The sequence below is a fragment of the Centruroides vittatus genome, unplaced genomic scaffold, assembly GCF_030686945.1.
Source record: "Centruroides vittatus isolate TY-2023 unplaced genomic scaffold, ASM3068694v2 contig_349, whole genome shotgun sequence".
Taxonomy (NCBI): Eukaryota; Metazoa; Arthropoda; class Arachnida; order Scorpiones; family Buthidae; genus Centruroides; species Centruroides vittatus.
The window spans coordinates 4,257,462-4,283,046 of record NW_027122172.1 but is presented as its reverse complement, the minus strand read 5'-3'; the positions used below and the strand labels follow the sequence as shown (position 1 = coordinate 4,283,046).

General features: G+C 29.3%; 2 protein-coding genes across 5 annotated transcripts in view; one reads left to right on the top strand and one right to left on the bottom strand.

Moving 5' to 3' along the window:
• The window catches only part of LOC136974450 (transmembrane protein adipocyte-associated 1-like), a 32,733-nt gene extending 24,860 nt beyond the window's left edge, over positions 1-7,873 (bottom strand). Inside the window, exon 1 of the mRNA XM_067269356.1 lies at positions 7,761-7,873. The gene's annotated coding sequence lies outside the window, so the exon portion shown is untranslated. The remainder of the gene's footprint in view (positions 1-7,760) is intronic.
• A 9-nt stretch (positions 7,874-7,882) lies between these two features.
• LOC136974441 (uncharacterized) overlaps positions 7,883-25,585 on the top strand; it is a 58,834-nt gene continuing 41,131 nt past the window's right edge. Inside the window, exons 1-8 of one of the 4 annotated variants that reach the window (XM_067269330.1) lie at positions 7,883-8,063; positions 20,190-20,359; positions 20,446-20,624; positions 20,811-20,883; positions 21,176-21,243; positions 24,501-24,623; positions 24,698-24,839; positions 24,950-25,074. In XM_067269330.1, coding sequence (XP_067125431.1) covers positions 20,227-20,359; positions 20,446-20,624; positions 20,811-20,883; positions 21,176-21,243; positions 24,501-24,623; positions 24,698-24,839; positions 24,950-25,074 — 843 coding nt within the window. In that variant the 5' untranslated portion in view covers positions 7,883-8,063; positions 20,190-20,226. Of the gene's footprint in view, positions 8,064-8,364; positions 8,384-20,189; positions 20,360-20,445; positions 20,625-20,810; positions 20,884-21,175; positions 21,244-24,500; positions 24,624-24,697; positions 24,840-24,946; positions 25,075-25,585 lie in introns of those variants that run through there. The other 3 variants (XM_067269331.1, XM_067269328.1, XM_067269329.1) reach the window with 3 other exon arrangements.

Here is a 25,585-nt window from a genome sequence, read left to right as displayed (position 1 = left end):
ATTGGACAGTAGAACAAAAAGAGCTGACAAACCAATTGGAAAACAATTCCACTGTTACCTAGACTTTTCTATTGAATTTCCATATTACAGATAAATTAGGTTTAGAGAATCTCTTCATAGCTCAAGGAGTTTCCGAGTGGTATAAAACCGTAGTTTTAACTTCATAACTACATCATAACATTTACATCCAGAAGCATTTTATCCCAACAATAGTATTAATTGATCCTTAACTTCTTTAAATCCAGAAGCTTTTTTTGATCTTTAGAGATGAAAGTTTTGGATGATAAGCATTTTCAGAATAGCTTCTTTCATGCACATTAAATATGCCTTAAATGACCTGCTAGTAAGTCCTATAGAAAAATACTGAGCATAAGTATAATATCTCCAGAAATAAAATATTGATGACTCTAACCTAATAGACAACTGAGCTGGGGTTGTTGTTAAAGTGGGATCAGGCCAAGTTAATTAAAAAAATCTCTGACAAAGAAAGGCTTAGAATACTTGAGACATGGGAAATTTATAAAAGATCATACTGTAAGAGATGTATAAATGACAAAGGTGCTGAATTCATTTTAACAGCTTTGGAAATCTATTATTGATAATCTAATACACAGCAACAGGGAAGCCATGCAGTAAGATGCTGTTATAAAATATTTTTGTTACTGTTTATTTTACTACTTCATTTTACGATTTTATTTACATGGTTGTATAGTGTGAACATCAATATTGGAATAAGAGATGTTTGGTTCTTTGTAAAATGCTTTTGAAACTGGTGACATAGAAAAACAAATTTGAAGAAAATTCCAGAACATTTAGAACATTCAGCTTGCAATGCAAATATTCAGTAGAAGCCTGAAGCTGACAACAAAACAGGACTGAAAACATTTGCACTGTATATTTCACATTGTCTTGTTGCTGCTGGAAATGTGTGTGAGATTAATGTAAGATACTGTTATATTGGTTTGTAAGAACTATTCAAAAACTGTGTGTAAAAAATCACTAAGCACTTACATGTAAATGCTTAGTGACTTTATAACTTAATAACTTTGTATCAAACTGTACTGTACATGCTATATCAATGACAGAAAATGGTCTTTGATGTATGAGATCACTTAATGACTGCCAGGTTACATGTGCCTAAGAGCATTCATGCAGACTGCTATAAAAGAATTTCATTTCAAAAGATTCACTAAGGAACCTGCAAATTATCTTAGAAATAATTGCACTTTACATGCTACAAAATAGAAGGTGATCCTTATTAAAGAGTAAAGATTCAGAGCTTTCTGTAGGTAAGAGCCATTGTACAAATAACCAAATTTAATATGCATACTGTCTTGAAAAAGTAGTTTTAATTTTTAGGAAAAAGTTAGTTCATTTCAAAATTTTAATTTTATAAAGTTAAAAATATAAAAATTAATAAAAATAAAATCAATTTCACACAAAGATTGCAATCCTTTTTTACTAAAATTTTTGTTTTCTTTCAGCATGGTTTTACCTGTCTTCCTGTAAACCTTAATTATATTAACAAAAATTACCAAAAATATGAAATGGTTTGAAAATCAATAAACCTAAATATCATTTCTGTATTGTATTGCAGTACATAAACAGTAATTGATTAAAATATATATGCTTATGTGACATTACGTAGGATTATGCAGTGTTTGAAACTATTGTCATGTTTGACATAGAATGGAGTTCTGTCCTGAGATTCCATCATAATTTGCAAACTATCTGTAATTTTCTATCAACCATACTATTGTTTATCTTGGAATTTTGACACCATTTCAATGGCACCAACAATTGAGGTTATTCCGGACATTCTACATTTCCAGAAAATTAAATCAACACAATTAAAATTTCTCTTACGTTTTACAATAACTGTATTGCAGGTCTTACAAAAATAACTCTTCAGTTGCCTTTTGTCTCTCTGACTATTTTAAAAAAATAACAATACTTTAACATATAGAATGTTAATATCATTGAATACACAGGTTAAATGCTACACAATTAAACATCATATTTAAACACTAAGCACTTACATGTACAAGCACTTAGTGATTTTTTTAGTTTTTTTACATACACAGAATAAATCTTATCACTAACAATTGGTATACTGGCTATCTAAGCTATTAGCAGTTGAGCTTAAGTAAGATAAAATTACAAGCATAAGAACTATAAAAAAGAATATAATAAAATAAATAGGAAATTCTACTAGAACTTTTATCACATAAAAATCATCCTTATCTGGAATTCAAAACGATATAACCTTATGTTCTAATGAAGAACAGGTGTGCTATGTACTAGTTACAATGCATGACTTTGGTGATATAGATCCAATTTCAAAAAAAACTAGAAATTATTTTAGATTAGAAAGATACACCAAATAAGCCAAAATGGCAAAACTACGAGATGTGATACTTATAAAATATTCATTTGCTATTATAAAAACTGCATGTAAAAAATATCATAACTGAGCCAGATTTGTATGTATGTGCATGTTTTTTCTTAAATACTATATTGAAATCTTGATATGAACAATTTCAGTCCAAGTGGATTAAATTAGGATTATCCAATAATTCAAATTTTATATGCATTTACGATTTTTACTGCATATATTGCGATTTGATCATTTTCAGTACTAAATAAGCGTTTTATAAAAATTTATAGCTTGTTTGCATGATTACAAGTGCTAATATTTTTCAAGTGATCTGTAGTTGATTTTTGTTATCAGTTCAGTAAATCTTTTTTGTGCACGTACACATGAAAAATATCAATCTACCATATAATAGAGATGAGCATGGAATATATAATTAGAACTCACTTGTGCCTGTGACCGGTGTGAAATTAATTAATTCAAGTTAACGAATATTATACACCCCGGTGTGTATGAGGAAGATATGAGCATGAAATATTTAAATTTGAATCATATAACTTGCATCCTTTTAAAGTTTCACAAACAAACATGTTTTATGTCGCCATGGAAACCTCTCATCTTCCAAATTCTCAAAATCTTCTGAATAAACTGGTTTAAAAATTATTTTATATTTAACATTATTAAATTAATAAGTATAATATTTACATCTTTCCAAAAATTGTGTAAATATATTGTTTAATTAAATATAAGCTTAAGGGAGAGAATTTCTTGTGAGTAAAGGTTTTTGTATGTTCCAGGTATGAAACATACAAAAAAATTTTATGTTGTGTTCAGTTTAATTAACAATATAGGAAAAGCAACAAAAACTAATGATAAATTGTTAAGGAAGAAGTTTAGATTTTAGACATTTAAAATGGATAGAAAAATTCTTTTGTTATAATGCATGCCAACTGTTTCCTGCTAAAAAAAACAATTTCAGCATGTTGAAATTTCCTTACATCTCAACATTAAGTGTCAAAACAAGCCAATACAACAATTGACTATAGGTTTATGTTCTAGTTGTACTTGTAAGTTTGCTGACCTGGTGGAGATTGGGGACTTAAAATCCCACTTCTCGGACACCAGTGTACGTTCGCCGACTTCTAGGGGGAATCGATAATCCCGTGACAGGATGATCTAGAGTCGTTCGTGTGTGAGTGTGGCAGAGAAGTCACAGATGACAAGTATCTCACAAAAACACATTTATTTAAACATGAAATAACTTACACTATGCACAAAGTTCTTTAAACAATTGAACATTGTTCGAAAGTCCTAAGTGTCAAGGGTGTTTTCTAACATCGCTCAAAGGTAGACCCACGGCAGCAGCAGGTGAGGAGATTCGTCGGTTGGTGTCGGTGGCGCTCTTGATGGACACAAGTACAGAAACCTCTGTGCATTGGCGCACACGTCTTCTGGCTTCCGAAACTTCCCAGAGAGTCCTCTGTCATGTCCTTCCAAATCGGTCTTATCAATCTCCGTTTTCTCCCTTTTTGTCTACCCGATTGGTTCTAAGTTCCACTTTCCCACTCCCTGATTGGTCCCATGTCTGTTCCCAAGCAAACAACAACCCCTGTTCGAGTCATGAGAAAGATCCGTTTCGAAGAATCTACTTGACACCATCTGTTAACTCTGGACGTTAAGAGCTGATGGAACTTTGGAACTTGCACTCATATTTTTCCCCCATTGTTGTCTAGTCTGTGCATTTTATAATTTTAACAACCTGACATGATGTTCCTTTTTGTCATTAACCTTTCCCCTTTTCAAAATTTCTATGTTCTAATTATTTGTATACGAGCACCTTGTCAAAGGTCCATTTCCACTGGAGGATGCTCATTTACAATTATTGCATTCTGTTTTACATCAATAGCATCTTTCTCATCGCAGTTTCATATGACTAGCACAACTAATCTGATCTTTGATCAGTTTTTAACAATGGAGGGTTTTTTCTTTCTAGTTTCGTTTTAACAATTTTCTAATATAAATGTTTAATGTCAACCCGTTTTTTGAACCTCACATACTGAAACTAACTTTATTAACAGTTCATGTTAACAATTGAAAACAAAACATTACTATTAACTTCAACATAAAATCTATAACTTAATAAGAGCATTAGTCATTTCTCACCATTCACACAGTGCTACAAAAAAATATATGATTACTTTAGATCAGGAGTGTCAAACTCAAACTGCTTAAGTGACAATTTTTTGTCTTGAGTATGACAGCGGGCCAGATGTTTTTAGCTTTTGTAGCCAAAAATTTTCTAAAAAGTGGCCCAAAAGTAGCCGACTCAAAAAATTCCTTTTTAATAACCCAAGATTTCACAATAAAATAAAAAAAAAACCATTTGTACTTTTCCAGCAATAACTTTAATCACAGAACAAACATTTTCGGCCAATTTACAGACCTGAAGCAAGTCTGTAAACTGATCGAAATAAGTATTGCAAGAATCAAAATACAAGCATAAACTGTAATTTACTAATATATGGAAAACATGCATTTTATATACAAAATAGTGTGAATTGAATTATGTTATAAATGATCTTGAAAAGACAGACTTTAATTTGAAATTCAAAAGATGAAATAGAGAAAACATAATGTAAACAAGAAATTAAACATAAAAATAAATCAAATAAAATAAATATCTCTAAGTAATATGAATAAATAAAAATAAAAAACAATAATAATTGAGTTCAACAATTTTGTTTATTAAATATTATTTGTTTAAGTACAAAATATCGCATTTTCTTTGGTATAAAGATAATAAAAATATAAACAAATAGCATTATTGAATTTATTTCGTGGGCCGCAACTAATTATCTCAGGCATGTCAAAGATATGGCCCATGAGCCGTATCTTTGATATGCCTGCTTTAGACCAATAAGACAAGAAAAACTACATTAACCCAGTCATCCTCAAACATCTTGTAAACAATTGTATACTATACATAGAAATAAATTCAATAATGATTAATTAGAAAATTTTATTGAACATTTAATTTTTTATTCATAATTGACTCAACTGCATACCTTGTACAGTACATGAAACATTATTCCAATATGTGTTTTGAAATGTCATAATTTTCAAATCCTTCATGTCAGCTATTCTTCCATGTTTATCCCCTCCCACCTAAAAAGTGTAACTTAACAGATGTTAGTAAGATTTGCTTGCAAACAGAAGTAAAGTATGCATGCATTCCAACCTACAAATTGTTGTTTATGTTATTGGTGCTTTTAACACATACAATGCATATTTCAAGCATCGTAATATGCATATAAATCTGGCCCTTAGTAATAATCCTAGCTCTGCAGTATAGAAAGTAAATAAAAAAATTATTCTGTTTTCATAATTTATTGTTCCTTTAATTTACTTTCTACTTTTGTTCATTTTAAAAACTAAATTAAATGTAAAATTTTGTTTTTTAATAAAAATAAATACCGATAATTGTCTAAAAAACAACCAATTTTCAACCAAAACAATGAAAAATTAACAAAGGTGCACGAAATGCAGAATGTATCTGATCGTGCAACATTAAAAGACATGTCTGTTGCCAGGTTAAGGAAAACAAAAGTGATAACAGTGGAGTAACCAGAAATGGCCCAAGGGGTTTGAAGCCCTTTTGTAATAAAAAATTTAAATTATTTTTCCATTTTATCTTTTATCTATTTATCTTTAACATTTTAGTTAATCGTGGAGTTAAATACTGACTTATTTATTACTACTAAGCCTGAAGAAGAGCCTAGAAGAGGCTACGAAAACGTTTGCGACCCGAATACTAATCACTCCGGTTATCTGGTTTTACGTAAGTGTATTTTTTGATTGAATCACCGGTGTGTAAGGAAGATTGAGTATAAATACTGACTTAGTAATTTATATATATATATTTGTTATAATCTGTATTTAAGTATTAAAAGCAAAAATTTATTAAAATGTATAATGATTTATATTAGATTTTAGCTTGGATTCACCTTTACATCAGAACTGGTTACACTACTGGTGATAAATATGATAGCGAAAATATGGATATCGAACTAACAACTGAATCATCAGTCAGCAACTGCAGAAACTAATACATGTGGCAAATTAACTTCAGCACAATCTCTTTCAAATGAGCTTTAATGTAAGCATGTACTAGGATTATGTATAAAATATGGTGAAAATCAGAAACAGATGAAAGAAGGTTAAATGTAATGGAAATGGATTCACTGATGAGATCATCAAAATATTATGCACGGGCAAAATAAAGAACGAAAATGAAAAATAATGGAACCACCTATTGATTAAATAAAAAGAAGGCAGTTAATACAGTATGACAGTTTGAAAATAATTACAAAGTACAAACTGCTACTGTCAGCCACTTAACAAAAACCACAAAAGAGGAAGACTCTGTACACAAACAATGGGAAGAAACACAAGGAAGAAATATATATGAATAGAACAGAGTAAAAAACTGTCTGATGATCAAAAGATAACGTCACATTTCAGACTCTGACAGTCTCTGTTTAATGTCGGTGTCTGTTTGCACAGAACAGAAGGGATGTATTTACAACTACCATAACAAGAAATTTTATATCATGCAATATTTGTTTAGTCCACCTGACTATTACTACATTCTACCCAGTTATTAAAAACTTCCGGAAAAGCCATATATATATATATTTTGGTATATATATCAATCACTTGTCAAAAAAATATATTATAAATTATAAATATTTTATTTCAAAGTATACTTTCCTTGACAAATTAATGAAATATAAATAGTCACAGATATTAAGATAAAAATCTATACAGGAACTCTCTATATAACATCAATAAACCTAAAGTAAAGTTTAATGACTCAAATATCTCATCCGTTACATACCGAAATAACCCTAAATTGAAACTATTCCAAAACATTTTAATTATTTATAAGTATTATAAAGAATAAGAATAAATGAAATGAACCAACAGAAGCTAAAATTCATGTTTTATAACATATTTTGATAAAGGTGATTAAGATTTACCAGTTTCATTAGAAATTAATCGTATAAATGAACGTACATATGTTTAATATGTTTAAAAATAAATCGAAGAAATTGATTTTAATATATTCCTGTGCAATAAATAGAAGCATTATGAGTCACAAAGATATTTAATTCGTCATAATAACTAAAAATGTACATTTTATTACAAATATTTACGTTGAAACAGCGTTAAACTAATTACAAATAAACAAGTTGTTTATACGTTTGATTGGACTATTCATTTCGCCGTTAAATAACATAAAAAATGCCGTATTATAAATATTAAAAGCGTTAAACGCCGTAGATATAACCAAACGAGTGTATTTATTTAAACTATTCGTACTTACATATTCTTTCTACTCTACTTTTAACATTGAATTGTTATTTTGTTATTGTCGCCAATTTTTCTTAAACACCATCCACCATTTTGGATAAGCGAGCGCCCTCTGGCGTTCTAAATACATAAAACGTTTCCATGATCCATCTCGTGCCCGATTGAACAAATTTAAAAATCTACTTTTCATTTTCCCGAGTAATTTACTTCAAAAATGATTAATTAGAATTTCACTTAAATTTTATTTATTTATTTATTTATTTATTTCCATTTATAATGTATAAGCGTTAAGCTATGGAGTCATTTACAACTTGAAGTAAGTAATTATATAATATGTAACACGATAATTATTATTTTTAATAATGACGATTTTGTTGTTTTTATAAAATTTTCTGTACTTTTTTAAGTTTAAAATTACTTTTATTGCGTAATATCGGTTTAAAATAAGAATCATTTTAAACCTATAGCTTATATATGGGTAGAAGTTCCCGACGGAATTACCCCGAGGTACAAATTACTATAACTTCTGCTCATATCAACGGGTTCGTGTGTTAAGCAATATTAAATCACGATTTACAAGCTTCAGTTTACGCTATACAAATGAAAGAGTTTAAATATATATAAAGTATGAAGTTTGTAAGTATATAAATAAGATGGGAGTTAAAATAAATCAGCTGTTGAGCTCTTCATTTTTTAATTGCTCCATTTTAAAGGTTTTTGAATCATTAGCTGCACTACTTCATATTAGACTCCTCTTGTTGACATAAAATGTGGAACTCGTTGGTATGATATCTTCCCGATACGTGGCATTTTGTATATCGGAATTGCTAAGTTAATATGCTTTTCATTTGAAAAATTGAAAGATTTAACATTCGTTTCAATTAATTTTATATGTTTAGTTTCATATAAATATCATATTGATTGATCTGTTACTAGTTATGCTTACCATTTATAATTTAAAAGGAAAAATAAGCGATTTTTGATGCATTTAGTACGGCTGAACTGTGTTAAATTGATTTTCTATACGAAAAATGTGAGATTTACATAAATAATTGTTATATTTTTTATAAATTAAAATTTAAATAATATGATTTGATTATGTAAATGCTCAATTATACCCCACAAAGCTGTATTATCTACATAAGGCATTTGATGCTTTACAGAGAACCTGACAAAGTGTGTATAGATAATTATAACTAATATTCCTCCAAAATAAGAGTTGTTTCTATTAAATCTACAAATTTATTGATTGTATTAATAAAATGCTATTTTTGCTTGATTCGGTACAATGATAAACAGTATTTGGGATGATATACACTTTTGTATTTCTGACATATAAAATTACATTTTTTATTACATTCACATTGTGCCTACATATGTAGGTAGTTTATAAGATATTCTGTATCAAAAGCAGAATATAAATGCAGATCTATTGATAGCCCAATGACATATTTTTTTTTTGTTTATAAATAGGCATACATATATATACAGGGTGTATCAGTACAGTGGTTACAAATTTTCAGGAGAGATAGAGTACACCTAGACGATGGGAAATCACATAGCAATGCATGGTCAGAAATGCTTTCCTGGTGCAGTAGTGATGACACAAAACACAAGTAAAGAAGGACACAAACAGGGTGAGAAAACATGTTTACTATTCTTAGTACGGCAAAAATCAAAGAAGGTGTTCGAAATTACGACCCCGGGCCGTGATGCAGGCCTCACATCTCCGGCACATTGAATATCTAATGTTGTCGAAAATATTGGGCATGTCCCGGACTTCTCCAGCAGCTGCCACGAAGCGTGCAACAAGTTCCTCAGCACTGTTAATGAAAGTTTTGTACACCAGTGCCTTGACATATTACGTACACCAGCCAAAAATGTCCCAGCATTTTTGCAGTACTAAGAATAATAAATATGTTTTCTCGCCCTATTCGTGTCCTTCCTTGTGTTTTGTGTCGTCACTACCGACCATGCATTGCTATGTGATTTCCCTTCATCTAGGTGTACTCTATCATTCCTGAAAGTTTGTAACCGCTGTACTGATACACCATGTATATATAATCATATATGAATATATATATATATATATATATATATATATATATGACTAAAAACCATGTAACATGTTTTTTAGATTCCATATCATTGCTATTGCTGTCAATATCTAATAGAACTGTTTGAGTTCTTGCCATCTTACATTTATTCTATCAATGTCTAACCATCTGCCTGTAAATATGAAAATTGAACTTTCCTTATTTTTAACTTAATTTGAAGTCTAATTCTTATTATTGCCTTACTGTCCTTTAGTTTCTTATTATATATTTTGTCAACGTGGACATTAATTATTAATAGGACAGTTATACTGGTTTTAAGCTTTTATGCAAGAATTGAGGAAAAAGTTCTTAAAGAAAACAGACTTTCTTTATTAAGCTACCAATAAAGAAAGTCTGTTTTCTTTAAGAACTTTTTCCTCAATTCTTGCATAAAAGCTTAAAACCAGTATAACTGTCCTATTAATAATTAATGTCCACGTTGACAAAATATATAATACGAAGTGTAATTCTTACTAAGTTTGAATCCCCCCCTCTCTATACTGTTCCTAACTTTTTCTGACTCAACTTTAATTATTTATCTTATAAATGTTATTAAAAAAACAATATTGATTGTGAATAACATACTATAACACCTTTCTCACTGACTCCTGCAATAATTTATCTAATATTAATAAAAAAAGATATGGGTTTAAAGTTAAACCTTGATAAACTCCAAATCCCCTTTTTGTGACACTTTAATCTATCTTAACACTTGGTTGAACATTTTTATACATTTCCGTAATTAAATTTATATGATTCTTATCAACCTCCCCTTTCTTCCCGACTCAGAAAAAATTCACAGAAATCCTGAGGGCATCCCATATTAATAATGTATAGATAGGCCTAACTACAATTTTTTGACTATCTTTTCTTACCATTAGGAAAACGCCCAAAACTATTTCAAAATGAATGGAAACTGTGAGCAAAAAACAAACCATATCAAAGTATAAAATCACAAGTTAACAGTTAATAGAATTCTGTGATATTAGCAACATTTATGAATAAATAATGTTCAAAACCAAATTAAAAAGTATTTAGAAACAATCCTTTAAAAAGAATAAGAGCAATATCAGATCAAAAACAAGAAAAATTTAATCTTTAATAAATATTTCAAATGTTTACAGCTGACTCTGACGGTATTTGAGCCAAACTTTTTCATACTCAGTGGTAGAAATTTTTATTAAGCCACTTTCATAGCATTATAGCTATTGGTAGCTGTGAGACCAGTATAGAGCTAGTGGAACTGAGTTGAGCAACACCTGTACGCAGGCAAAACAAACTGCTTCGGGAAAACACGTGCATCTTTGGGTTGGATACGTACCGAAACTCAGTGCTTGTTTTCTTTCTGTGATAATGAACCACAGCTTTCTGCAAAATTATCACATTGAAAAATCACTGGTAAGATCATCATCATCGGAATCTTCCTCACTAGAATGTTTTTGTATGGTTGAAGCAGATGATGGTTTCCAAGTGTAACATTTTATCGTTGTTGCTTTTAAGTAGCTCCTTTGCTAATAACAGTGCTTCACGGGAATCGGTAAGAATTCGATTTTGTAGTTTAGTTTCTATTAAATTTAATTGCAAAAAAATACATTCAACTGCTGCACTTGAATGAGGAAGCAATAAAAACATCTGCCAAAGTAAAGTAAAAAAATATAGAAATATAGAATAAAAACGAATGTTTTGAAAGGTATTCAATTGAAAGGAAAGGTATTAGGATTTCATGAATAGTACTAAAAAGATGGTGTAGGGTATCTTGGTACTGGAACAAGTAAAAAGGTACTAGATTAGTACAAAAGTACTAGGTGGAACAACACTGGTGTCTGCTTTGTAGCCCCGATTCTGTTACTCAGCGTCGCCACTACAGGCACCTCGATCTAGTTTCGCCATTCCTTCCACTAGCTCTATATCTATCGACTCTGCTATAGACTATTTGTAAAATCAATTATTGCAGGTTTTACATCAATTTAATTTTGTAATTTTTTTTAAAACTCTGTTAAAAATTAATATTTTTCTGTGTTAATTTAAAAACAATTTAACATTTTGATTAGAAAGGCAATAAATGTTTTTCATTTAAACTTTTGACAACCAACACATTTCAAAACAATTTTTTATTATATCTAACAGATACACCATGACCTCACTTGATAATTTTGACACCTCAACCTCTGCAGGGTTTTAATATAACCAAATAGATCATTTGGAAGATTGTTTGGCAACATAATCATAGATTTAAATTACTAGATGCATCATTCATCTCTTGTCTGTGGACACTTGTTAAACTCAATTGAGCAGACTGCATTTAAACTGAGAGAATTTATGAAATATTGACTAAGAGTTTGAACTGTAGACATAAATCAAATTAATAATGTAGCAAAAATTAGATTGAATATAAAATTAATTGAAAAATAATGTAATATCATTTTCTGGGGAACAAAAAGTTACATATAAATATAAATATGATATAATTTTCAAGAGAGATATTACTTTATTTTACTTTAAGATACCATTTTGAAATTCAAATTACAGAACGAATAACAGCTATTTCTCAACATTCATAATTTTCTTCCATTTGAAATATAAATAAACCAGTTATGTATTAGTAATTATTAGGTGAGTAACAGATACTCTAACGTAAAGATAAAATTTCTGCGTTTTTGTTTTGTTACTGCATTTTTGAAAATATAGAAAATATTCTGCACTTTTAATGTGAATGATATTCATTGACTTTTAAGCTAATGAATAATAATGATAAGCTAGTAATTTGTTTATTATTATAGTTATCATTGCATTATGAAAACTAAAACACTAACTTTTTACTGTTTAATTTTTCATGATGCATTGATAACTATAAATGGTATTATTGTATTGTAAACAATAGTAATTATTAAAACAAGTAACTTATAAGTGTAACTTATATAAGTAAAACTACAAAATTATACATATGTAAATATAGTTTTAATATACTTGATTTTAGATAAATATTTTTCAACAACAACCTCAAAAATGACATTATATTGCACTTTTTAAGAAATTGCCTATTTTTCTAAAGTAGTAGATATATTAAACAGATATGTGCTCAGCAAATAATTAATTTAATTTACCACATTAATCTTTTGTGTTGCCGAGATAGTTTTAAAACTATCTAAACTATCCAATAAAACTATCTCGACAACACAAAAAGTGTAATGTGGTAAATTAAAGTAGTAGATATAATTAATGCAACTTTAACAGTGGTGAAATTTAAACAACATAAATGTATTTGGTTGAGCTAACAGCCATTTTCAGGTGTGAACAGTTGAAGGTTGGAATCATTTGTGTTATTCAAATTTTTACTACTGTTAAAGGTAAATTAATTAAATTGAGTAATAGTAGTAGCTCTATTATCCTTAATTATTATGCATATAAAAATTATAAAGTTAATGGTACTTAAAAAAATCAGAAATTTTGTTTAAGTACAAAAATGTTTAATCTTGGTTGCATGTTGTTCTCTATTATATGTAATTTCTTAGCACAATGTTGCCGTTGAGAACATATTACACAGGAAACAGTTTTAGAGGAAAAAGGGTTGGTTTATTGGTGTGAACGGATTTGCATTTTGGGCTTAACGCCCCTCTTCAGTCCTGAGATAGTGACAGTTAAACTGACATGACTCATAGGAAGGTATACGTGTATACCTTCCTACTGTCACTATCTCAGGACTGAAGAGGGGCGTTAAGCCTGAAATGCAAATCCGTTCACACCAATAAACCAACCTTTTTACCTTTAAAAGTGTTCCCTGTGTGATATGTTCTCAACAGCAACATTGTGCTAAGAAATTACAAAAATGTTTAATGTTTGTTTTGTTTGTATTTCATAATTTTGCCTTTTTTTTATTTTTCCTATTACTTGATGTCAAATGTATGTAGCTGTAAAAACTTTTTTCCTAGCCATAGATTGTTTCCTGAGAATTTGAATGGCCCATCACATGATGGGTCACTCATGGGAAGTGCCACAGAGAGGAAAAATATCCAACCATTTGAGTAATTACTAATAGAGTCTGTTTTGAAACACTTAAATAATTAAAGAATATTTATATATTTTTATTGATTTATATATTTTATCATTAAGTAAAATAATGACTTCACATTAACAATAAGGCAAATTTTTAGGATTAAGATATTAACACTAGCAAATGAGCCCAGCATTGCTTAGGCCAGTGGTCCCCAACCCTATGCCCGCGGGCACCATAGCGCCCGCCGATCGTTTTACGTGTGCCCGCCGCTGTGCGACCACGATAAAAATAAAGATATTTCGGTTTTCAATAAAATGCTATGTAAAAGTTTTTTTGTTTTTAATGATTAACCACTCAAAAGTAGAAATGGCGTCCAACACAGATAAAAGCACAAAGCTAAATGCGACCGATCTCTTTTTCCCCTGCGCCAAATCTTCACCAACCAAATTTCCCATGCCTGAAATGAAATAAACTGGTCCGTTCTGAATATCATAAAATCAAAGTACAGATCACGACTTACAGATGAACACCTTGACGATTGCTTACGAGCAGGAATATCATCATACTCTCCTAATTACGAAGCAATGGCCAATGAAATGCAATGCCAAAAATCACATTTACTTTCAGATTTATATTTTTTATAAAGAATTTTTATACTCTGTAGATTTTGTATGCATTGTTTAGTAATTACTTGTTTTGTAAAAATTATTGTTAATAGTCTTGTGTATGTTTTATTACATTTTTGGAATTAAATGTTTTCTGTACATTATGTGTATGTATTATTAACTATGTCCAAGTATAAATTCACCTTGAAAAAATAAATGGTGCCCGCCGTCCGGCCGGTATCCTAAAATGTGCTCTTAGGTACAAAAAGGTTGGGAACCCCTGGCTTAGGCAAATGATTTGGATGATTTGGTAAATATTGTATGTTTGGAAATTAAGTTATACTATCAGTGGTTATACTTCAACAACCATAGTAATTGTTATATAGCACATACCCCTTATTGCTGAGAATCATTTTACTGCTTCAAACGAATGTTTTCAACCTGATCAATTTTCTGGAATATTTACAATCATTCTATAATTGAAACAATATGCAATAACAAATTCAAATTTAAAACAGTTCGAACATTTAGTTAAAAAATCAAAATATATAAAAATATTTATAACAATATCTGAAATGTTATCAATTTATTACACTTAAGTACTCAATAAATACAAAACTCAATGAAGACTAAACGTGGTTAAAAATAAAAAATTGCATCTAAAATAGTACAGTAGAAGCTGTTCTTCAGGTTAAACCTTAATCCTTTCCCTCTCCCCCGCGGGGGGATTTCGAAAAATCCCTTCTTAGCGTGCATTTTTACGACGCACCCTAACTGTGTACCAAATTTCACCTCTAGATTCAGCGGTTTGATCTGGGTGGTGATGAATCAATCGCTCAGTCACTCAAGACATGTAATTTTATATTTTTAGATTATTAGAGCTTATTTTTAAAAAAAAATAATCTCACATTTTTGTTAGCATTCAAATCAATTTACAATTACTCGTGTAATGTTACTTTAACGATAACATCACTAATAAAAATATCACTTTAAATCGATTACTAATAATATATTTATATGATATGAATTGATAGGAAGTGGTATTAAATAATGACAAATGGTTAGTCAGCAATCTGAACTTTGCGTAAGGAACTTTTAAGAAATAGAAATAAATTACGTTAACTGATCTCACTTAATATCAGTGAACATTAATGTTTGATGACGACTGATAGAGTATATTTACAAAAATTTTTAAATCTAAATACATAAATATAATTATTATTGAATATCCATAAAATCAGTTTTTACATCTACATAAATATGGTTTGTTTAATGTCTGATTTAAAAAATAGTTTGTTTTTTATTGAGAATATTTTGGATAAAATATATCTAATGTGTGTGTGTGTTTTTTTGTTGATTTGTTTTGTTTTTTGTTGTGTGTAATGTGTTGATTTTTTTTTTTGTTTATGTTGTAGCTGTTTTATCTCAATAGCCGTTATTAACAATCTAAATTAAATTATCATTATCTTATATCACTATACACTGTTTAAACCTTTAAAGCTGATAAGTGATAACAAACCACAATAGAAATAATAGCCTCTGATATCATTTAAAACTGATGAAATAATATTTATGCTAAAGTGCTGATTATTTTTTTAACTTTATTATTTATATTATTATAGCTGCATTACATGTTTAAACCGAAACTTGGAAATTATAATCAGGTTTAGTTGATTTTTTTTCCACTCAAACTCAAGTTGTAACTGAATTGAAATTATTACTTTCAAACTCTAATTTTAAGTGAAAAATCAGTAAATATTTATACAGTCAACTCTTCATAAGTCGACACCCGGATAACTCGACACCGTAGGTTAATCAGTCAGTTTTCTGTGGTCCCGGCCGACTTACATAGGCAATAATGTTATTAACCTTAAAAAACTCGGTTTACTCGACATCGTTTAACTCGTCACCACTGGATAAATCAACATACTTTTTCTGTTTCGCACTTTTTAGACGTCTGATAAGTCGACTCCCCTCCTGAAAAAATGAGTTCACACCGTGTAATAAGCTGTGTGGTGTGAACTCGTTTTTCAAGGGGGAGTCGACTTATCAGAATTCTAAAAAGTGTGAAACAGAAAAAATATGTTGATTTATCCAGTGGTGACGAGTTAAACGAACATAAAGCTTTATAAAATTTGACACCATCCTTGTAAAGAAATGAATAAATGACTGCTAATTTCAGTAAGCCAACTTTTATTAATTAAAAGAAGTATTTTCTCGAAATCTGATTAACCGCGTATTCATCATCATAATATTTAACAGTTTGGAATAATGACATAGAGTATACAAAATGGAATACATTCAAAATTAACATTCTAAAGAGTTAAAATTTTTAAATTCAAAACAAATTTAATAGAACAGAACTGTGTATAATGTGAAATTACATAAAATAAAATAAATATTACAAATAAATAAATAAAATCAACAAAACCTAAAATTTCGTACGACTTCAAGAACAAACTAATGTAATTATTGTAGATGAATTTTCTCATTAACCTCTTATAGAAAAAAGAGAAATTAATGAAATTTGTCAACCATATAAATGCATTATTAATTTCATATACATCCTATATATTAATAAATGCTGTTAAATATTAAGATTGCAAGCTAAGGATGGTCAAATCTTGACTGAAAACATTTCTTTTAATTAATAAAAGATAAATTCCTAAAATTAGCAGTAATTCATTTCATTATACCTATCATCAAATACATATTATATTCAATTGATATAATACATATACAATATTAATATGGATATTTCACATATATGCTTTCAGCTATTACAGTATAACCCGATTTATGAATACAGTGGGTGATCGGTTAACAAACAAATTAGATAACGAACACTTTCGCAAAAGATTTTTATGTTCAGACAATGAACACCTCACAGAACAAACACAAGAAGAAGCAACATAAAATAATGAATACCGATTGGTCTTCCCTTCCTTGTCTTTGGGCAACAATTCGAAACTTTTGGAGTGCGGGAGATGTTGACATCGATGCTCAACCCGGTATATACCGATCGGATAGTATTCCTCCGAACTTTGAAACTCTCCTTTGTAATTCCAGCCTTTTATTTTTCTGACAGAAACAATTCTTTTATAGTATTTGCGAGACTGTTGGGCAGGCACTCGTTAAGTTTTGCGTTGGTTTTTATTTTCGAAAGGTGAGAGTATAATAGCAAAGGTAGAGAGAGTGGGCAGAAGATGTCTGATGTTGCTGGGCACGGTTTTGAACAGGTCTACAGTAGGCTGCAGTTCAATCTTATCTAAGAAAGATACAGTATAATCAAGAAGATTCAAGCAGCTAAAGAAGTAACAAAAATCACATCTGAGAAATAAAGAACATTGAAGAGCTCATAATGGAACCTGAAACTGATCTGACGACAGAAGAACACCAAGAACTCTTGAACGAAGAACATCAAGAAACTCGGCAAGATATGTTTTCTTCTGAAAAAAGAGGATTAATGCTGACATCTGCTATTAAACATCTTTTGAAGAAGTGGGAGAATGTCAGAAAAACAGTCTTAGAATGGCATCCAAGCCAGGTTGAGGTTAATAGGCTTAGGGATCTCTACAATTACAATGCTATTAATTACTTCTGAGAAATCCTGAAGAAGAGAGAAAAGCAATCGACATTAGATAGATTCTTTAACCCCCAGAAACGGAAAAAACATGACTAATAAAAATGCAAGACTGTGTATATATGTATATATGTATTTTTATTATTACATATAAATAAACGTAGTAAGAAAGTATATATTTTTTTATTTTTGGAGGTCTCCAGAATGAATTAACCAAATTCCCATAAAAACCTATGATAAATCGATAATCGGCTAACGAACAATTCGGATAGTGAACAAAGTCTTGGAACAGATTATGTTTGTTAACTGATCACTCACTGTACTTGATATGTGAGAATTTGATATAACAACTACTGACCAATATTTACAAGGACAAAATGTTTTAATTTTGATTGTGACAAGATCAAAATTTCCTTGTCCACTTGCTTCCTTTAAATAGTTTATAGATTCCGGCTTCTCTCTCTCTCTCTTTTATAATGTGTATTTATTTTTTAGGGTTAATGCCATTCATTATAATGCAATTATGAAGTATATTAACTTTATCTCTTCTATTAATGATTATAATTTTATTAATAGAAAAAAAAGGACGTATTTTACCAGTTTGTCAGTTGCTTATACTTGTCTTGAAATTGTGCTTGGACTTTGCAAAACTTTGTAGTGACATCTAACAGTGGGACAGGAATAATTCAGTCTCTGATCGGTTTGAGTAAAGTAATCCTTCTCTGTGTAAAGCTGTCATGCATTTCTTCTTTCTAAGTGTCAACTCACACATCATGGACTTACTGTACAGCTGTGTGGACACAATGCTTACAAGCTCAAACAGTAGCTGACATGAAAGTGAGCAGTTTACTATGCATCTCTCATTTATATTATCAGATGACACTATATTGTATAATATGGACAAAAGCAATTCTTTACAACAAGAATCATTACTTAAGTTATTATATTGTAACATTAACACTAAATTTAGCAAAAAATATGCATTTTGCCATAGGTGTGCAATCTTATGGAATACCAGTATATTTTAATTTTATATTTTATATATATATATATGCATTAAAATGAAGTTTAATAAGAAGTAGAACTCGCTGTGTGCGGTGCTACCAAATATTTTCCTTCAGAGTGCTTTGAGTTCTACTTCTTATTGATATTACTTGGCATAAATAGCATACTAGACTATATTAAAATGAAGTTTACAAAAGAATATACACTATTATGATGATGTATTTTCACATACTTACATATTGAATAATCAGTTGCTAATATGTTTATCTATCATATGTTTTCTCAGTAGAACATGGATTTGCTTATGATACAGGCTGACATTTTGATATTGAGATGTATTGTATTGAGTCTCAAGTATAAGATAACTAATGGCAAAGGAATTTATTGATTTAACAAAACCCTATCCAATAGAATGTGATTTATTAAATTTTGAACAAAGTGTAAGAAATCATAGTACAGTAAGTCTACTTACGAACTTAATCCGTTCGTAGAGGTCGTTCGCAAGTCGAAAAGTTCGTAACTCAAAAAGACGACGTTTGGAGCAAAAACTCAAATACAACGTTGTTTTTACAATTATGTAATGTTTAGGCTACTTGAATAATGTTGAATTAAGATTGTTAAAGGGAAGTATAAATTCAAATCAATCACATGTACAGTACATTATTTATTAAAATTACTCATTTAAAACAACTACAAATGTACATACGTATGTACTGTAAATGTTTTAACGTAAAACTTCAAAAATAAACTTGACTATACATAAAAAATAACCAACTGCACTTTAACCCGCCATCTGTCGGCTTTGTTCGTAAGTCGAATGTTTGTAAGTAGAGGACTGCCTGTAGTGCAGTAGTTAAACAAATTTCTAACCGAAATCTTTTTTTTTTTTTTTTAATTCAATGAGAATTTTTAAAACTTAAACTTGTTTATCTTTTTGAATTTTATGTAACATTTGAAAATGACAAATGTTTTTGGAATTTTAATGATTTACTTCAATTTGATAATTAGAATTGAATGACACAGTCTACTTGTATTAGGTATTAAGAATTAAAATATTTTACAAAAATTTTAAAAGAAATTAATAAAAAAATTTTAATTTGATTTTTGGAATTATGAAATTATTATTATATACATACTAATTATATATTTTTTAATTTAGGCATGTGACAATTGAGGGATTATTCATTCATTCAATTATGAATTCATTATTTGAATTCAGTAAAATTCTTACCATAAAATCTCATAAAAAATCTACTGGTCATAATATTTTGCTTTCAACTTTTCTTGAAATAGGAGAGAAAAGCATCTTATCACTTTTTTGTGATAATGGTAAAATCAAAAATTTATATAATAACTTTCTTTGCATTTCATAAATTATAACATGTTAAATAATGTTTTCTTTATTTTTCAAACAGGTTATTTATTGTTTCATTATACAAACAATACTGCCAGTAAGCCTGTGATACGCCAATTACAATGGTACGGTCATAGAGGTAAATTAATCAAAGCAATGTGTTTTGATCCAAATGGAAATTGGTTATTGTTAGCTGCCGTGGATTCTACATTATATATTTTTCCTGTTTTTTCTTATATGGCAAGTATTTTATTTAGTAAATTTAACTGTAATTCATTATAAAATAGTATTCGTACGAAACTTTTAATATTTTTCGGAAATTTAATAAAGTATATATTTGATAATTGAATATAAAACTATCTGAATTTTTACGTGAAATATTTATAATTTATATTTAATTTATTTTCTATTAATAATAATTTACAGGATCATACAGTTAAAATTAATACATTATGGAAGACAGATGACATCACAGAAATTAAATTAAGTGGCCAAAGAGGTAAGTTATGTATTTTTAATACCCATAATAATTAATGTAACTTATATAATGTATTAAACAGTAGTACATCATTCTGTTAGGACAAAAATGTATTCTCGTTTAATTTGAAAATTGCTGTCAAAAAAAGGACAATCATTTTTGAATTAATGTGATTCAATTTATATGTTTATTATTCACTTATTTATGTATATAAATATAATACAAAAATTCCATATTTGTTTAATATTAATTTATTAAAAATGAAATATTAATAAAAATTAATCAATAAAACTAATATTTTAAATTGCTTTAGCAATGCCAACATCTATCAAATGGTGGGAGACTCTTCAAGGTCAACATGTTGCCATTATAGGAAATGAGGTAATCTTTATATTATATCAATTGTTTTTTTTTAACTTTAAATAATTCTAGATATATAAATTATTAATTAAATGATTTTATTCAAGAAATATTAATTTAAGCATCTAAATAGTAAAGTTTAGTAGAAGATTGTAACCACAAAGTAATATTCATTGAAGATATAAGTTATCGTCATTATTAAATGATATTTAAAATGACGTAATATTAATGTAATTCTCTTCCTAATCGTGAATGAATTTTACAATTTTTGCATTTTCCAGGATTTTTTAATGATTTTGGATATATTTTATACCTGTTAAACCTATTTGCCTTTGAAAGATTGTTTTTTGAAAGAAAACTTTTGAAATATAAATTAACATAAATTAACATACACATTTAAAAAAATCAAAAGAAAATTCAAATAGATTTGAGGTTTTTTCTTTATCACAAAAAACTTAAAATGAAATAAGTCTAACAAAGCAGTCATTTCTTAAATAATTTTTAACAATCATATTAAATAAGATATGGCTAAAGATATAACTTCAAATTCATGCATTTTTGAGACAAGTCAGTTCATAATATTAACTATTATTTTAAATTATTATTATTATAAAAAGCATAAATATACAGTAGACCCCCCTATAACACGGGTTTACATAAGACGGATTCGTATAACACGGCAGAAATATTGTGATAGTGTTCGTATAACATGCTAAAAGAGGCTCGTATAACACGGTAAAAGAATGAGACAGATTGTCATGGCCGACTCGTGTCTTGGCAGGATTGGTTGAATCTGGACGAATAATGGACATTGCACAAATCTTTGAGTTTAAACAAGCAGCAGACCTACTAAAAAACATTTATTATTCTACGGCAATAAAAATTATATTTCTATTAATGATGTCTCCAAAGTTTGACGAAGTTTTCACAGAAAGAATAACTTATCAGGAAACACGTCTGCCATTCGATGAGCTGCTCTGCGACGAAAACAAGCTTAAGCAATGGCGTCTTCGAACGGTGCGCATTCAGTAAGTATTTCTACAATTTGTTGTTTATAGCATAGTTTATATGGATTATTCCCAAAAAATTATGTGTGTTTTGGAAATGTTCGAGTCAAATTAGTCTAGAATCGATTAATTTTATGGAAGAAAACCTTTCAATCAGCCGTACCCCCTAAACTGCACAAGTGCCGGGCTGTGAACGGCTCATGTATTTGTAAAATCTAAGTGACTCGTACAACAAGGAATTCATATAACACAGAACGTATTTACCGTGTTATAGGGGGGTCTACTGTATATAACATACCTAAATACTCAAAAGTTTTATAAAACACAAATTCTGGCATCCTCCTGCTTAACATCAGTAATCTATTGATGAAAATCAGAGATTCATACAGGAAAACATTAACCAGGAGCTTATTTTTCATTATATTAAATGGGAAAGATTATAAGACTTTACAACATTAATCCATAATTTTCAATTACTTTCCAAAAACATCTAAACCCAATATAACACATAAGTTAAAACTATTATATTAAAATGTAAAATGATTTAAAAAATTACGTTTTGAACACAACAATATGGACAATACAACACAAAACAATAATGTATCTTGGATGACCACACAGAGAAGACCATACTTTGTAAGAATTCTCTCTATCAAATAAACACTGAACACTTTTGAGAATGCCTTTCCTCAGTGTCCATACTACTTCACATATAGTATTTTACCTCTCTGCATCATTATAAGCAGTTAGAACTCTTCCTCCAAAAAGAGTATTGACTGCATCACAATAGTCTGATATTGGTACCACAGATAACTTTGGGAATTCCTCACATTATTAATTTCAATTTTAAAAAGTTTGATTTGCAAAACTGATCTGTTAAAGATTGAAAATAATAAATCATTAGACAGAATGATTAATTAAAAATAACTAAATGCATTAGTAAAAATTTATTATAATTATATAATTTTGCTTATTGACGATTTTGTATGTTGTACAGTACATGTAATCTTTTAAAACTAATACTCTGTACCCAATCCATGGGTACAGAGTACTAGTTTTGTTTCAGTCTCTGACAACTCAACCTAACGCAGTATCATTTCCACCATTACCATTTCTTAGCCTTTCTAATTCTGGTAAAAGTGAACACACATAGACAAACTGTACATACATTTGTACTTTATATAAGCTGTGTATTTATCACATTGTTTCCCACTTTTACTATATTCTGGTATTACAGTATTTCAGTGTTTCCCAAACTTTTGACATCTGTGTACCCTTTGTATAATTTTCTTAATGCTGAGTACCCCTCGTCAAAAAAATTGCATATACTTTAAATCAAAAACCAAAGAAAACGAGGATATTCCATTTCTATATGCTGCTGCAAATGAAAAATCGAAAAAGCCAAAATAAAAGACTATGTGGAAAATATTGTTCCTAGATATAGCGATATGGACTTTAGGTCTTATTTTCGTCTTTCTAGAAGCCCTGTCAAAGTAAGTCTCTGCTAAGAATTGTTAGTTGTAGTAACTAGCTACAGAAAAATTGGTTTATTCGGCATTTTTAGCTTTTTATTAATACTAAAGCACATAACAAACCTTTCCTGTTAGAAAAATCGCACAAAAGCTAAAAATACACACGCGCACATTGTAACAATTCAATGTGTAGATACTGGAGGTTTTTGTGTGACGCTGTTGTCTTGGCCATAAGGTGGAGGAATACACAGAATCACAGCACCCGGCGAAACCGCTAAGAAGTAACAAAGTTTTTTATTATTTTTCTATGTTCGTAATCGAAAAAAAGTAAACTGCTTGTTGCATCAGGAACAGCCGAAGCACAGTGCAGCGTGTACCCCCACTAAACTCTTCCCGTACCCCTGGGGGTACGCGTACCACACTTTGGGAAACACTGCAGTATTTGGTGTGTGACTTGTTGGTAGGTTAATTTTGGTAGGAATTCTCAAGAAATTTTTCTATATAAATTAATGGTAATTGCTTCTTTGTTTTATGTCACTTTAGCTTATGAAAGGTTTTATAGCAACACTAGTTTCATCTACTGCGGTAAACCTGTATATTGTTTTGTTGAAGATGTATTGAATTTTTGGGACATAAATAAAAAATTTTCTTATGAAACATCAGCCAAAAACAATTTATTAAGATTTATTTACATTTTATGAAGTTTGGGTATTAAAAACTAAAAGGCATTCTACCAGAAAAACATTAATACCTGTACATTATAAATTTATATTTAATGAGTTTTTTTTTAACTTAACAGCATGGTGAGATTTCCTTCATTAATATGAAGACCCAGAAAGAAATTGGTGGAACTTATATTACCATAGGAATTAAAAATCTAGATTTACTTCATGATGATCACCATAATACAACTTATCTTCTGGCAAGTATTTAAAGAAATGTTTTTTGTCTACACTATTTTAATTTATTAACATAAAACAATATATTTTTAAAAAGATTACAGCTAATAATGAACAGCAATGGCATTTAATGCTAGAAGATAAGCGAACAGAATTTTATTGGTTAATAAATCAAGAAATTGATTCGGTATCTGATAGAAAATTACAAGGAGACAAATCTTCTTCTTCTTCTTCTTCTGGTAATATTTCTAAAAAATTGTTATAAAATGTGTTCTTCTGTTTTTCTTTTCTTTTTACAAAACTGCTTCTATAAATGAAAAACAGGAATATTTTTTCTTTTTCTTAGAAGATAAAAGTCCAGAACTTCGGCCTAATCGTCTTTCCAAATTTGAAAGTGGTATATATCTTGCACCTCAGAATGTTGGAGGACATAATTTAGTATCAGCGTATAGTTTCTCTTCAAACAGACTACAAGTATGTTTTACTTATTTATTTTCCAAATAAAATTTATTATTATTTATGAAAATACTCATTATTTAAGTATGTTGGTCCAACCTTTTGGCTTCCTTGGCTTCATCTGAAGACAAAAAATTGTATTGAGCCACACACAAACTGTAAAACTATGTGTAAAGGTGACAATTGCTATTCTAGGTCGAAACAAATGATTAAATAATTTATGTGACTAACTCAAAATTCTGTAGTCCAAAAATTAGTCGATGCACCAATGATTTTTTTCATGCCAAACTAAAAAAAGACTAGCCTATTTTGGTACAAAGTAGTCAAATCTTTTTATTTGAGGTATATGAGGAATTATACAGTACATAATATGCGTATAATTTATGGTGGCAGCCATCTTCTGTCTTCAGTGCTTAGGAACCTCACTGCAACTTACATAAAGTGAAATAGCTCAAGTGTCTTTTAATAAAATGGTTTTAAGCAGTTTTACTAGGAAATGCATCCTATGTGTATTTTTAAAGACCATAAG